The 15,306-nt window shown below is 60.4% G+C and overlaps 1 protein-coding gene across 1 annotated transcript in view; it reads right to left on the bottom strand.

The window, feature by feature from the left end:
* Nucleotides 1–15,306, bottom strand: part of ADAM33 (ADAM metallopeptidase domain 33) — a 61,771-nt gene that overhangs the window by 39,355 nt on the left and 7,110 nt on the right. Inside the window, exon 3 of the mRNA XM_006273996.4 lies at nt 7,122–7,198. Within this exon, the coding sequence (XP_006274058.3) occupies nt 7,122–7,198 (77 nt within the window). The remainder of the gene's footprint in view (nt 1–7,121; nt 7,199–15,306) is intronic.

Raw genomic sequence — 15,306 nt, 5'->3', positions numbered from 1 at the left:
ACGTAGTTAACTTGTGGGATTCACCGCCGCAGGAGGTGGTGCCAGCAGAGAGCACTGCCAGAGCCGACAAGGGACCAGATAAATTCATGGGTGGCAGATCTATCGATGGGTTGGAGGTGTTTCCTCTGGCATCTTTAAACCAATGATGATGGATGCCTGAGCGGGGATTAAATAGGGATGGAGCAGTGTAGAGATACCCGGTTCAATGCAATGCTCTCCTTCTACAGCATCCACTCCTGCCACCGTCGGAGACCAAATGCTGGGCTAGACAGACCACTGTCCATGTGGCACTGCCGATGGTCTTCTGTTCATTGCCTGCTTTGTCCAGAGCATCCTCGCTGCCCACCTGCAGCCCACCCCCTGACAACGACTGTCCTGCAGCGGGCACTTGTCCTCGCCGCAGAGCGCTGCAAAGGCAAAGGATGGGGCAGGAGGGGTTAAGATCGACAGCAGCATCGCGTGTCTCCTGCGTGAACCACCGCCTTGATTTTCACTCAAACACAGCTGCTGCAGAGCACGTGAGCCTGGCCACAGAACCGGCTCTGTCGGGAAGCACCCGGGGCCGCGGCCAGGCGCCTTGCTTAGAGACATGCCGTTATCCCACCCTGGGGAGCCCCCAGAGCGGAGCTGCACCACCCCAGAGCAAATGCCGTAGGATGGCTAACATGCCATGGGGACTCCCGCATGGAGCACCTGGCCTGGGGGTCCAGGGACCACGGACACCCCAGCCCCACGCTGAGCCCCTGCCAGGAGGGAACGTCCATGCACTGGTTAGAAGGGGCGAGGAGGTGCAGGACCCACCAGCCTTTCCTCTCTGGGATTTCAATGGAAGATGCCAACAGATGTCCGCAGCTGGGAGCGGGGTCCGGACGGAGGGTCCTCGCCAGCCACGACCTTGCTTTAGTGGCAGAGCTCTGTTCCTATAGGAAGATCCGACCTTGAGCGCTAAACGCCAGCTGGGGAGACGTAGCAGGAGCCACTGGACCCCAGTGGAAGACCTAGCCCTGCAATACGATTGCCCTCGGCCTTGGCCTAGCCGCAGATGTTTTATTTTGCAAATAAAAGGAGGGAGGAGCACGGGGAGGAAAACAACCACACACAAAAAAAAGCAGCCCAGTGCTTCCTCCCCTGGCTTCTCGTCTAGCAACCAGCCCAGACGCAACATGTACTTGTGGGTGCTTTGATGCCTTCCTGGATCCCACACCCCACTGGCACTGCCCACCCGCAGCTCCCGGCTCTTGCAAGGGATCTAAATTGGGCGGCGCAACCTTTCGTGCCCGGCCCTAGAGGGCACAGACCAAGCTCTGCTCTTGTCAATGCAAAATTGAAGCCTCTTCCACTGGCTTTGGTGCAGCTGCTCCAGCCTCGGTGGGGGGGTCGGAGCAGAAAGCCCCCGAGGGTCCTGCCAGCCCTGCAATTCGGGGAGAGCCCTTGTGCGTCTAGCGTGCGGGAGTAGGGGTGTCATTATAACTGGCCTCTCGTGCAAAGACTTCTGACCTCGTTACAGCCACGAGGTGGTCCCCTTAGCCATTATAGGGACCAGCGAGCCAAGGGGCAGAGAGCTAGGGAACGAGCTGGCAGGTGGCTCAGGGGCAAAGGTCTAGGACCGATGCCAATTTTTAGTTTCCTTACCAGATTCCTAGGTCTAAGTCACTGCCCTACACCAAGGCGGTGACAGGCCCGGCCTGGCTAATCCAGCACAGGAGGAGACGGCAGCGGTGATGAACAGCAGTGGAATAACCAGGTGCTGTCAGAGGTTGCTAATGCTCTTCCCCAGCTCACTGGGTACCACCTGGCGCTGTGCTTCCTTTCATTTACGTCTCACGTCAAAGCTGCTTTTGAAAGATCAGTCCAGTGCATCCCCATCCCACCCCCTGGCCCTGAAGGGGACAGAAAAGATGGCTCATTTCGCATGATGCAACCTCCGGACGGAGGAGCACGGCTTCCATCACGGCGTCATAGGCCCAGCCTGACGTGGTACAAATGAGATTTCACCCTCCCGCCTCCCCGCCCCCAGCATTTACCCCCTGCTGCATTTAACCGTGACCTTTCCGGCCTGCAACGACACCGCAGCCTCGTAGCACATGGGCACGGCAGGGCGTGGGGCGGGACGGTTACCTGCATCACCTCCGACCGACCGCTGGCAGCAGAAAGCAGCGTTTTGAGCCAGAACAGGAAATCTCCACCCAAGCTACAAAGAGTTTTCGTGCCAATTCTCCTCGTGGTTTTGCAACGAGCAGCATTGCAGAGAAACAGTCAATAATATGGGCAGGTTAGAAAGACTTTTTGGCTGCTTATAAACCTGCTCCTTTCCTTACTCGAGGACATTCAGGTCATTGGAAGGACTCATTAAAAGGGTCAGGGGTCCCCATACAGGTCATCCTCCCTCTTACGGGGTCCAATCCAAAGCTGCCCGAGGCCAATGGGGGTCTCCAGAGCTTACCCACAGGCAGCATTTCATCCAGAGCTGTACATGTACCCGTGTGCATACGGGCATACCTACCAGCGAGCCCACGTATGCATACTTGTGTAGCGAACAGCTATGCATGCATCATGCCGTGGCACAACCCTCCTGCCTGGGCTCAGCTCACCGTCCCATGCTGCATGTGTTACGCAGAAGGGCTGCGCTTGGTCTGGAGCAGACAGCAGTAGCAAGCTGTTACCACCTTGATTAGAGGGGAGGAGATGCACACTTTGGCTTTCGTGCGTGCAAACACACAGTCTCACACTTGGCCTTTGCTGCTCCTGACCATGCTTGCCCCTTTTGCACATGCACATAGGTGCACCCCTTTGCACGCCTGCCTCCTTGCACACCCATACTCTGCCTCCAGCCTCTGCTGTCCTCTCCAAGCTGGACTCGTGACTCACCGAGCTCTTCCCAACTCAGCATTTTTCAGCACAGCCCACCCTACCTCCCCCCTTCCAGCCCTTGCTTCGTTCCCACAGCTGCCGGCCGGCCGCCAGCGAGCCTGGCTCCAAACGCTGACAGCCTGCTGATAATGGAGGAGGAGCAGGACAGCTATAAAAGCTGGAAGCAGAGACCCCAAGCAAGGGTCGCAGCCCATAAAATTAAGCCTGGATGAAAGTCAAAGTCTTCCCTAGGCGCCGCTGTCTCTGGACAAACCATTTGCACCGCACAATGAGCCCCTCTGCCTCTGCCCCCCGAAGCTGAATGCACCCCTGCTCCACAACGAGAGGGAGTGTGGCTGCTCTCAGTGTGGTTTCCCTGTAAGCCTATAAATACCTACAAAAAAATACCACGTGGTTACATATGCACATGCAGAACACCCCCTCCTCCAGCACCCGCTTCCAGGAAGCCAGGAAACACCTCCATACAGGTGCAAAACCTCACAGCTCAGCCAAGGCCCTGCTAGCTTCCCCAGGCATGCCAGGGGCCAGCCTGGGCTGAGACCCTGCGCCGCTCGGTTAGAAGCACCGCTCAGCCCAATGCAACGTGTGAAGGGCGAACCTGGCGCTTGGGAAATAATAAATCCCTGGAGACTCAGGTCCTGCCTCCCTGGAGAACAAGCAGCACCACCACCCTGGAGAAAGGCCATGCAGCGTATCTGGGACAAGACCCACCAGCGCACTTGCAGACCGGCTGTTTGAGGGGCCCGAGCTGCCTGCTGCTGTCCCAGGTTAAGTCCGAGCTGGTGACAGGGAGCGGCAGACTCAAGCCCATCCCCAAGCCCCAGCCCAGGTTGTCTTGCCATGGTCCAGCCCCTCCAGGCGGTCAGCAACCCAGGACCTTCAGTGCCCCAGGGATGCTGCAGAGCCAGCTGCAAGCAGTGGGCAGGAGAAAGGGGCCGTGCCCCTGCTAACTTCAGCCCAGGCCTTCCTCCCTCCTTCACCCTCGCTGCACAAAGCCAGCAGTGTGCAATGCACGTACCCCCATCGGCACCGAGAATAGCCCCCCCATACACACACCCCAGCCCAGCCTCGCACCAAGGACTGCAGCCAAGAAAAGGGGGGTGGACGGAGCAGGAGAGGACCCGGGGGCAGGCTCCATGACCATGCCCCTAACCAGCCAGCCCAGCTGTTCCCCCAGGGCCAGCTTAAGCTCCCAGATGTGGTGCTGTAGCCGCACCAGCCAGATGTGGAGAGAGAGGACCTGGACACAGGACATGCCAGAGGCGGAGGACCCGTCTCCCCCCACCGCCAGGAGTGGTGTAAATCAGGAAGATCTCCCCTGGGATCAGCAGCAACCAGCTGGAGGAAAGACCTCAGAGCCCATCACCAGCCGCCTTCAGCTGGTACGAATCCTCATGGGCCCAGTGTCATCGGTGGCAAGGGGGAAAGGTGGACCCACGGCGGACCTTGCTGCCACGGAAGGAGCTCGGACACCAGGGTGATGGGCAGCAGCAGGACAAACGCTGACCGCCACGGCTCACTGGGGTCACTCAGTCAGGGACAATGAGTGTGAGACCCAGGAGGCTGCGGCCATGCGGGGAACCCATGCCAAGAGCCTCCGGCCCGGCGCTGGAGGGGATGCCTAACTTCTTCTCCCTCCCTCCCTTGCCCTGGTTACTTTGGAGCGCTCATCTCCCCATTTGCTTTGGTTTCCAAAACCAAGTCTACCTTCCCCGGCGCTTCCTGCCTGGGCCGGGCTCCAAGCTAAATGAGGGCTGCAGCAGGCATGCTGGCAGCGGGAGTCAGAGAGTTGGAGCCTCCCTCTCCCTTGCTTCCCCCCGCTAGTCTGCATGGACGCGGGTGGAGAAATAACACGGTTCGAGGATGCTTTGGAGCCAGGAGCTGAGCAACGTGAACAAACCCACCCCGGCCCTGGAAAGAGCCCAGTCGGGAAGGTGCAGGGGCACCTGTTGGCACCTTGCCCTTGCCTTCCCAGCCCATGGCTGATGAGTCTGCACGGACTTTGGGCTCTCACCGGTGCCAGCCCAACATCTGGATCCCACCAGGATGTGCCTGCTGTGGGGACCAGGCTCACCCAGGGAGGTGAGGAGCAGGGGTGTAACACAGCACATCGGTCCCACCCTGGCTCGGCATCCGCGGGACCCAACCCTGTCGACAGCTCCAGCCTCAAACATCTCGAGATGCCCTCAGAGCCCACCACGCTGGCACCATGGGGCTGACAACCCACTGGGGAAAAGCCACAGAGAATGAACCCGGCCCTTTATACAGGCTCTTCGTCTCCCCCAAATGCCCGGCTGCCCCCCAACATGCCTACCCATTCCAGCCAGCACCAGGAACAATGCAAAGACCGGACCCCCGTGGCAGGGTTTCCAAAAAGAGTCACAGAGAAGGCATCCAGCTCTGAACATTTGGGACATCCGAGAGAAGCAAGAGCCTCCAAAACTAGTGCAATGTCCAGGGTGTTTCTCCCACGGGCTCTTTGGAGGGTGCTGTGTAAAGGAGGACCAGTCAGCCCCGTTGTGGACAGCGGGAGGGTGATGGGATGGTGGGACCTGGCTGGGCCGACAACTCAGGACCCCAGGGTCATGCAAAACCGGCTGCTCCGTGCAGGGTGGATGGAGGGTGGGAGCAGGGAGGAGGCCTGGGCGGGCCGTGGAAAGAGTGATTAGCTACTATCTTAGGCTCTGGCTGGCAGGAAGCTCACGTGTCGGCCGCTTCCCCTGCAGGGCAACAGAGCTGGGCAGGGCCGGTCGCAGCACGAGCCAGCAGCAAGGATCCTTTCCTGGGAAAGTGTAATCATCCCGCTGCCCTGCCCAGGGCCTGTGAAGGGAAATCAGAGCCAGGCGCCTGGGGAGGCACAGGGCATCACTCCGTTGAGTGATGATGAGCCAAAAGATACCAGGGAGGCTACCGGCATCCTGGACTGCAAGGGTAGGAGCGTTGCCAGCACATGGAGGGAAGTGATTCTTCTCTATTCAGCACTGGGGAGGCCACATCTGGAGTCCTGTGTCCAGCTGTGCGCCCCCACTATAGAAAGGATGTGGACTAGTTGGAGAGAGTCCAGAGGAGGGCAATGAAAATGGTTGGGGGGCTGGGGGATGCGACTTATGAGGAGTGGCTGAGGGAAATAGGCTGATTGAGTCTGCAGAAGAGAAGACCGAGAGGGATTGAATAGCAGCCTTCACCTCCCTGCAGGGGGGCTGCAAAGAGGATGGAGCTGGACCGTTCTCAGTGGGGGCAGATGACAGGACAAGGAGCAATGGGCTCAAGCTGCAGCAAGGGAAGTTGAGGTTGGATATTAGGAAAAACTCTCACTAGGAGGCTGCTAAAACACTGGAACAGGTTACCTAGAGAGGCGGTGGACTCTCCATCTTTGAAGGTTTTTAAGACAAAGCCCGGGATGATGTAGCTGGGGCTGGTCCTGCTTTGAGCAGGGCGTTGGGCTAGACGTGACCTCCTGCACTGCAGGAGCCGGGGGCAGCCAGGTCCCCTCCTACCCCATCCCTCTGTGCAGATGCGTCTCTGGCTGGGTCCCCACGCATCGCAGGTGAGACAGGACAGCAAGAGCGGCCTTCCCCAGCAGGCATTAGCCCCTTCCTCTGCTTCATCTTTTAGGGGGGAGAAATGCAACCAGTCTCTAGCTGCGCAGACTACAGACAATCACCACGGGAGCTTTACACCACAGCTTGCCGCGGTGACACGCTCTTTTACTGCTCCACACATCACTGCAAAGCCACCCTGGTAACGCAGCCCAGCCGGGCTCCACACAGCACGGTGGGATGGGGGGCACTGACCAAGAGCCCCCCGCTTTCTCACAGACCCCGGTTCACATGGGTCTCGATGGCTGCCCTCAGACAGGAAGCTGAATATCCTCTCTCTGGCCTCGCGGGTTCGAATTGCCAGGGCACAACCCGCGTGCAAAACAACCCATGGCACCGGGCAGCACAGACGCCCGCTCCGAGCCCCCAGCTGGACTCCCGGCAGGCTCCGGGCAGGCAGCCGCAGCCTAAACAGTCTGGCAGACTCTCCCCTGCCGAGCGCCGGAGTCCAAGGAGATCGGCTTTCGGTGGTGGCTTTGTGCCCGGAGCAAGGAGATGCCAGGCTGGGGAGGGGCAGGGACCCTCGGTCTCGGAGGTTTGCATGTCCAGCTTTGGGGAGCCGTTTCTGCCCGGTGCACTCAGACCCCTCGGGCCCAGACAGCAAGCTCCAGGGGGGCAGGACCCCCCTCACGTGGCGACAGGGACACTTACTGGTTCTTTTCCAGTGCCAGGATGAGCTCCCGCCCCTCCGCCGTCACCGCCACGTCCCCTCGGGCAGGCGCCGGCACCTGTGGGGAAGAGGAACTGGGTCAGCAAGGAAGCCCAGGAGGCAAAAACACGGGGCCTGGCTCTGAGCTGCCTCAGGGCAGGGTGGAAACAAGGGGATGCCATGCCCAGGGGACCCCAGGGGTGATCTTCCCATCCGTGCCAGTGACCACATCATCCGCCCTGCACTTAGGGCTCCACCAGCCTGGCAGCAGCAATAGGTTGTTACCCTCTCTGTTGGTGTCACGTGGGGACAATATGGCTCTAATACAGGGACCGTCACACGGGGCCTCAGGAGGATGCGGCAGCCTCCCTGGCACTTGGAGCACTTCAGCTCCCTGCAATGCCCCGCAGCTCAGCCCGACTCACCGAGAGCCCTTTCCCAGACCTGGCAACTTCCCCTCCCTCTGGTCCCCTTCGCAGCTGGGAAGGGGCGACCGCTGCTTTGCAGGGATGGGAACGGACCCAGGACCCGGCTGTGCCAGGCGAAGGCAGGAGGGTGCTCGTCTCGGTGGTGAGGCTAAGTGATGGGCCCAGGGTTGGGCAGGGAGGGCTGTGGCGAGTAAGGGGTCAGAAACGGATCTGGGGCCCGGTCAGCAAATCCTGCCCCTCCCTTCCCCGTGCTTCCCATCCATCTGCCCCCTGCACTGACCCCTTGGCACCGGCTTCCTCCTGACACCGCTTCCTTGGGCTGGGCCCGGTGCCCGGCAGCGGGGTGACGGCACACTTCGTCATGCCAGTGCCGGGGAATAAACAGCCCGGCTTCCAGGCACCGGATGCTGCACAGCTGCCGGACGACTGCGAACTGACTCAGCGGCCCCCGGTTTCTGTCCGAGGGCTGCAAGTCCAGGGCATCACGTCCACCCCCGGCGCCCACGTCCCAGCTGTCCACACCACCCTGAGACGAGGGCTGCCGAAGCTCCCGCCAGGGCTCTGCCCATACTGCCAGGCCACCCCTGAAGTGGGACCGGTCCCCACTGGACCAGCCACTAGGACGGTGAACCTGGTCCTGGCAGATACAAAGCAAGGACACCCCCCGCTGCCCACAGGGCCCGGTCAGCACCGCCCCGCAGGAGAGAGACCAGGCAACGGCGCCCAGCTCAGCCGCAGCTAAGTGAAAAGGAGCCGGAGCGCAGCCTCAGACAGACAGAGAGAGAGCTTCATCTATGCATGGGTGTGCACACACACACACACATATGCAGGCACACATACACATGAACATGTGTACACCCATACACACCTACATGCATGCACACATTTACATACACATGCACACAAACATGTGGACACATGTATGCACATACTTACACAAGCACACCTACATATGAGCACACACAGGTGCACACATACACATGATCCTATGAATGCACCCATACCTGCACATGCACCATACATATGCACAGTCGTGTGCGCACACATACATGCACCCATGTGAGCATGTCCATGAGTGCACACATACATGTACGTAAGTGTGCGTGCACACACTTCCATGCGAATGCACATGTGTATGCACACACATGCACATGTACACACTGCCTTCCCTACCATCTCTGGGATGACTCTGCCGGCGGAGGAGCACATAAAGGAGCAGTGCACCACTGCCCAGGCTCCTGCCTCCTCCACGGAGGATGGGGTCCTTGTGGGAAGGAGACCCCTCCTCCCTGGCCTTGCAGAGCCTCTTCCTGAGGCTTCATCCAAACGCACTTCATTGAACACACTTCCCCTCGTCCCCATTTTTGGGAGCTGCTCTCACCCCCTACGACCAGTGCAAAACCCAGCTGGAGCAGGGAAACGACGGGAGGCCCCCTGGGACACCGACCCCCAATGCAATGCAGCTCTGGCCCACCTTGCACGGGCACCCGGCCCCCTTGCATGACACCGGTTGCACCAATGCACCCACCAGCTTGTAGCCACATCAGGGTGAGCCGGTGTCCTTGGCCAGCCTCGGTCCTCTCCGGGCTTGCATCTCGCTCTGCTTACATCCCCCCCTGCATCCCAGGCTCTGTTTCTATCGGGGCCCCTCTCGATCAGCAACGGCTTCGCTGGTCCCTGGAGCTAAGCGAATGATGCCCCTGCAAGCGCGTTTAGCTGGACTCCCCTTCCCTAGCCTGACCCTCCGAGCGCAGGGAGAGCCCCAGGCCAGCCGCCAGCCCCTCCCAGCCCAGCTGCCCGTCCACGGTGCATCTCCAACAGCTGTGGCATTGCCAAGCCTGGCATGGCCGCGGGGGCTCAAGGGGCCGACTCTGACCTCCGGCCCAGCCCCAGCCTGGAAACAGCCCTGCCCGGAGAGTTTCCAGGTGCTTCCTGCGAACACCTCTGAGGTTTGGTCTCCATGTGCCCTTGCTGCTGGGGATCCTAAAGCCCCTGCTCCCTATGACCCAGTCGGCAGCCCTGGACTTGCAGCTGCCGTTGCTGGTAACTCCTGAAATGATGCCGGGGGTCAGAGCCGGTCCATCATGCCTCCGTGCATCCAGCACCGCCATCCATTCAAAGCCTTCCCCCTTGCCCAGCCTCCACATACCCCTCTTCAACCCTTTCCCGTCTGCAAGAAGAAGCCAGCTCCAGCCTTGCAGAAGCCTGTGGTGCCCAAGCCTTTGGTCTCGTGATACAGGCTCGATCCACAGGCCGGATCTGGTCCCACTCCAAATCAGCCCCAGCCCTGCAGGCACTGGATCGGGCCCACCACCCCCAGCCCCAGCATTTGTAGTGGATTTGCATGTGATCCCGGCATAACTCAATGCCAACGCAATTGCCCCCACCCTAAATCTCGTCAAAATTCAGGCCCCCTCTACACGTTACATGCATCACGCAACTGCCTGGTTAAGTGCGCGTGGCTACAACCTGGCTAATTAACCACCGCAGTTTTAAAAGGTCCAACCAGCTACAAAGTTAGAGCTGGGACACATATAATAACTTTATAGCTGGTTTCTAACCTCCCAGTCGTGGAGGTGCAGCAGGTGCTGCCCTGGCTGGGAATCCCATCCACGGCCAGACTCGCAGGAGCTCGCTCCTTGCGTGCCGGTCTCCGGCTCCCCTGCACCAGCAATAAGCCGTGTGAGGGTCAGATGCTGGATCCCACCATCGCGCCTCCCACCAGCCACGCGGCATCTGATGGTCCAAGCGTCAGATCCTACCACGCCGTGGCCTGGACGTTTACGGGGCCCTCGGTAGCCCGTCGGCTTCCAACGGCACGTAAAGGCCTGACTCCAATGAAAGGCTGATGAGACGGAGGTTTGGCCACTTGCAACTTGGAAAAAACTCCCTGCCCAGTGATGTAGGATGACAAGACGGCGGCTCCTAAGCCCCTTGGGCACTCGACCACCTCCCCCCGTCTCTCTGCAAGCCCCATCCGGCTCCGGCTAGCGCAGATGGAGATCCCACTGCAGACAGACCCCGCGGCCTCGGGGCCAGGCCACACGGGTGGAGGCTCCTGCAGCTTCCCCGCCGCCTCCCCCAGCGTGGCTCTTTCCAGCTCCAAAAAAGGAGACGAGACACGACAATAAAAAATCCACAGTTTCCCCGAAAGCCCTTTAGTCATCCCCAAAGCGCGGCCGCGTGGCTGCCAGCACCGGGGGGGTGGGACCGGGTCCTTGGCGGGGTGGGGGGTGCATGATGTATGGACAAGGGAATCGGAGGCGGGGGGCCCGTCCTTGGGAACGGGCTGTATTTTTAGAACATGATCTTATACAAACATTGCCTCTTGGCCAAACATGGTCTGCGTGGGGTTTTTTTTTCTGTCCGCTTCCCTTCTACACCCCATTTCGGTCCCGGCTCTCTCTTCCCAGCCCCCTCCCTTCGCCCCCGCCCCCCGGTCTCCGCTCCATCCCCTGCACGGCGGAGTCTTGTTCCTTTAAATTCCCCAGCAATTACACCGTCCGTTCACATAAGCGCCTTCTTGGCAGCCGGCTCGTTGCAAACTGCATTCTTAAAGCACCAACGCCGCTCCTCTCACGCCCACACTCGATGGCAGCCCTCCCCACCCCCCCATCCCTGCCTCGGTTTGCCTTCCTGTGAAATGGGGCTGCTGCAGGGCGCTCGGCTGCGTCTTGGGAACGAGCCTGCTGCCATCCACCGAGGAGCTCGCGGGCTGTGCACCCCGTGAAACACAACCCGGAGGCCTGGGTGAGGAGCCTCCGTATCAGCGTGGAGCAGAGACCCCAGGAGCTAGGGACGAGGCCGGGCTTTGCCAGGGGTCCTACCAGCCCGTGCCGCCTGGGGAAGTCGTCTTCCTGCCACCCTCGGGGTACACAGCTGGGCTCCATCCTGGCTCCCAATCCATCTCCCCCATCCCTAGCTCAGAGGAGACGGGTCGAAGCAGCTGCAAGATGCCCCCGGCAATGCACGGCAGCAGGCTGGGCATCATGGGGGAGATGCACATTCATCAGGGCTGGCAGCGCGGGGAGAGATCCAAGAGGATTTTTCTCTGCCCGTTGCTCAGAGAAACGACGCGCTTGATGGAAGAGTAGAGGGCAATGGGGCGGGTGCTCCCGAGAGGAGCTCTGAAGCTCTCAGCCGTCCTCTCTGCCCTCTCCATCACCCTCTCTCACGCTGCCAGGCCCAAGAAACGCTTCTGACCTTGCTCCGTGGTCCCAGCTCTGGGAGGGAGCTTGCAAAACCAGCTGCTTGCTCGGACACTCAACCAGACACCAAGGTGGTACTGGGGGGGGACCGAGACATCGATGCCTTTCTTCCCGCCCGGCTGGCACACGTAACCCTTAGCACGCAGCGAGATGAAGTGGGGTCTAGCATCTGGGCTCGCTGCGGTGGGGAAACTGGAGGTGGTGAGAGCAAAGGAAGCTGAACAGGGAATGCAGTGATGGCTTTCCTACCTAGAAAGCTGCATGCCTGAGCTGGGTACTGCACCCCCCGGGAGGGATCCACGAGGCAAGAACCGGCTGAGAACGGCCCCCAAGTTTGCTCTCATCTTACCGCTGCCCAGCCTCGTCTTTATAGCTTCTGGGGCCAAAGCACCCTGGGTCTGCCCGGCACTGGGCTGGAAGGGGCCACGGGCACCAGGTCAAGGGCACAGAGCAGTGCAAGTGGCTGCGATCCGCATCTCCGTCCAGCACGAGGGACACCGCCAAAACTCAGCCCACGGCATTCACAAGGGGCTGGGCCGCGATGCCCTCCGAGCTGCAATCTTTTGCACTTTTGTAGGGTTTTCTCATAGACACACTAACTCGTCCTCACAGCGCTTCTGGGGAGGACTCGTCTCTCCCCTCTGCGTCCAAAAGGGGAAACTGAGGCACATCAAAGGGCAGCGTTTTGCTGGAGGGGAGAAAACAACTTGCTTGGGACTCTGGTCCGTGCTTAAACAGATCTCTGTGCATGGACAGGCTATGTGCTTCTTTCCAAGGCTGCTGCTCCAGTGGTCTCCCATCTACGCATGTGGCCCTCTCCATCATGGCATGAACTGGTTCACAAAGCATCAGGAGGTTGGGGGAAGGCCCCAGCCTCTGCAACAGCTTAGGGAGTGGAAGGGGTTTGCAAAGGCAGCCCCAAAAGTGCCAACCCCCCCCAGCAAACATCAGGGGGGTGAGCTCAGCACGAGCCGCACAGACAGAGCAAAGGTGAGCTCGAGGTGTAGCACCGGCTGCTCTCCTCAACGCCCGGACCACAGAGAGAAGCAAACCAGGCAGTGCATAGAAACCCCAACGGAGATCAAGGCCTCCAGGTGCTCCTCGGACAGAGAGAAACCCCCTGCCCAGAGCTGCATACTGTCTAAGGAGGCCAAGTCAAGGAGGGGAGGGGAAACTGAGGCACAGAGCGGGGAAGCGGCTCACCCAAGGGCAGGGCACTGAATGTGGGAGTCCAGACTCGACCCATTGCCACCTGCACTGGGGTGCTCCATGGCTCGGGCTCTCCTTGCAACCTGTCCTTGTCCTGCAAAGCTCGGTGGGCTTTGCTGCAGCTATGTAACCCCCCCGGAGCCAAGGAACCCCCCAGGCCACCGCCACGGGGACCCCCCAGCCCAGCTCGCTGGGCTGGGAACTGCACACTCCTGTTACAAGGCCTCGGAGGCAGGCAATACGACCCAATGCCTCCCTCCCAGGGCCCCACACCAGGCTGGAGGGGTGGCAGCCGGTAAGAGCAGCCCACGGCACAGCTGGCTAGGTGATGCACCGAGCAAGGGAGGGCTTCGTCTCAGGAAACAGGATGCAAGAGACATCCGCCTGCCTGCAGGGAGCCCACGCCCTGGGGCAGCTGGGTCGAAGCCAGTAGGGCCCTGCAAAGCAGCCCATGCACCTGCTGCCCTCCAGCCCTAACCCAGGAAACTCAGGGAGGGCGAAATCACTGCCTGGACCATGCTTCAACCTCAGGGACACTGCAACAAGGAGGAAGCATCAACACAGGCAGTGCACAGGCAGGACGGGGGAACAAAGCCTCCTTCCTCCGGCTCACCGGATCCTGCCTACACACACAAGCATCCCTGCAGCCTCGAACCGCCATGCAAGGAGCTTGCATTCATTTGATGGAAACCGTGGTTCCTACCTCCCTTTCGGAGCCGCTATGTCTCAGGGGCGAGGGCGGCAGCAGCAGCCCGCTGGCTTTCTTCCTGCCTATAGGACCTTTCTGACCCCATTGGTGGAGACCCCCAGACCAGCAGGGTCCATATGGGACAACCAGAACAGGCTGCCCGTAGAGAGAGGTCCAAGTTGTGCATCGAGCTGGACACAAACACTATGTCAAGGTCAAGGCCTACATCTAGGAGCGAAGGAGGCATGAAATAGGGGCTTTATTATGGAAACGGAGCCCAGGCCCCGATGCTGAGCAATCACGGGGCTGCTGTGGCCAGAGGGGAAATGCAAGTCGTGGATGTATAATTAGGAGATGCTCGGGTAGGATCAGGATGGCTCTGGTCCCTCTCTGTAGCACTGCAACGGCAGCCCTGGTTTTGCTGTCAGTGCTTCGGGAAGCCTGGGAAAGAGCGGCAGAGGGCCCAGAGAAGAGCTGGGAGACCAACTCTTCCCCTGACCTCCTGATGCTTTGTGAACCATGTCCAAGGGGGTCACATAGATGGAAAACCAGCCTTGGAAATAAGCACAAAGCCTGTCCGCACACAGAGATCTGTTTAAGCACGGACCGGGGTCCCAAGCAAGTTGCTTTCTCCTCCAGCCTGGGAAACCAGCCCTGAAGGACACGTTACAACAGTGACAAACACAGAGACCCTCGGGTTTGCACGGTGCTGCAGGTCAGGCTAGATGACTCCCATGGCCTCGCCTGGCATCTAGGGCCCACTGCTCGCGTTGCAGTGCCAGGAGCAATGGGGGTACAAGAGGAGGATACAGAAGGCGCCACTCTGCAGCCTCCCTCCTGACCGGCACCCACTCCGTGCACGTGCACCCTGGGCTCCCCAGCTCTGCTACAGTCCCTGCACCCCACCCTGCTGCGGTCCGACTCACCTTCCTCCCCCCGAGTCCCACCATCCTCAACCAGGGCCTGAACACAACTCTTGTACTATAATGCATTGCACTGCATGGAGCCTGCCAGGCCAGCCCATGACTCCCAGGCTCATTTTGCTGGCTGCCAGCTTGTCCCAGGGAGAGAGGCAGGGCTGAGGATGCCCAGGCCCCTGACTCCGATGCAAAACCCTCCTTGTCTGGTTCTGTGCTAGGGTCCAAAGCTCGATGCAGAGAGGGTGCAAAGGGAAGACCCCCACCAGCAGCTGGAGAGGAGGAGGAGGAGAAGCGGCTTGCAGCCAGGGTCCCCACGCCCCCTGACCTGCTCCTGGCAGGGCCGTGTGAGCCCCTCCTGCCCTGTGGGGCCCTGCCGATGCAAGGAGCGGAGGGTGGGGGGGAGCATCTGGAAATCACTTCCATGTGTGCCGTAAGGAGAAGCAGATGCTGCTCCTTACGCCCGGTTGCTGCGCTGCCAATGGGCCCTTGCTGGAGGGGGATCCCTGGGCCAGTGGGCAGGACCTCAGTCTGCGGGGATGCCCTGGGCCCGGGAGCACACAGGTCGCCAAGGGCCATGTACTGGCTCGAGCATACAGGGGGGTAGGAGACACGGGCAAGACTCAAAGGCCACGTGCATGCACCGCAGGGTGAGATGGGAGCTGGGGATACCAAATACTCCTGCCCAGCTCCAGCAGCACCGACCTGGGAGTCCCGGGGCTGTGGTTCCCCGCAGG

This window comes from Alligator mississippiensis, chromosome 2 (genome assembly GCF_030867095.1).
Source record: "Alligator mississippiensis isolate rAllMis1 chromosome 2, rAllMis1, whole genome shotgun sequence".
NCBI classification, from domain to species: domain Eukaryota; kingdom Metazoa; phylum Chordata; order Crocodylia; family Alligatoridae; genus Alligator; species Alligator mississippiensis.
Note: the sequence above shows the minus strand (reverse complement) of the source record. Positions and strands in the feature narration are given on the sequence as shown.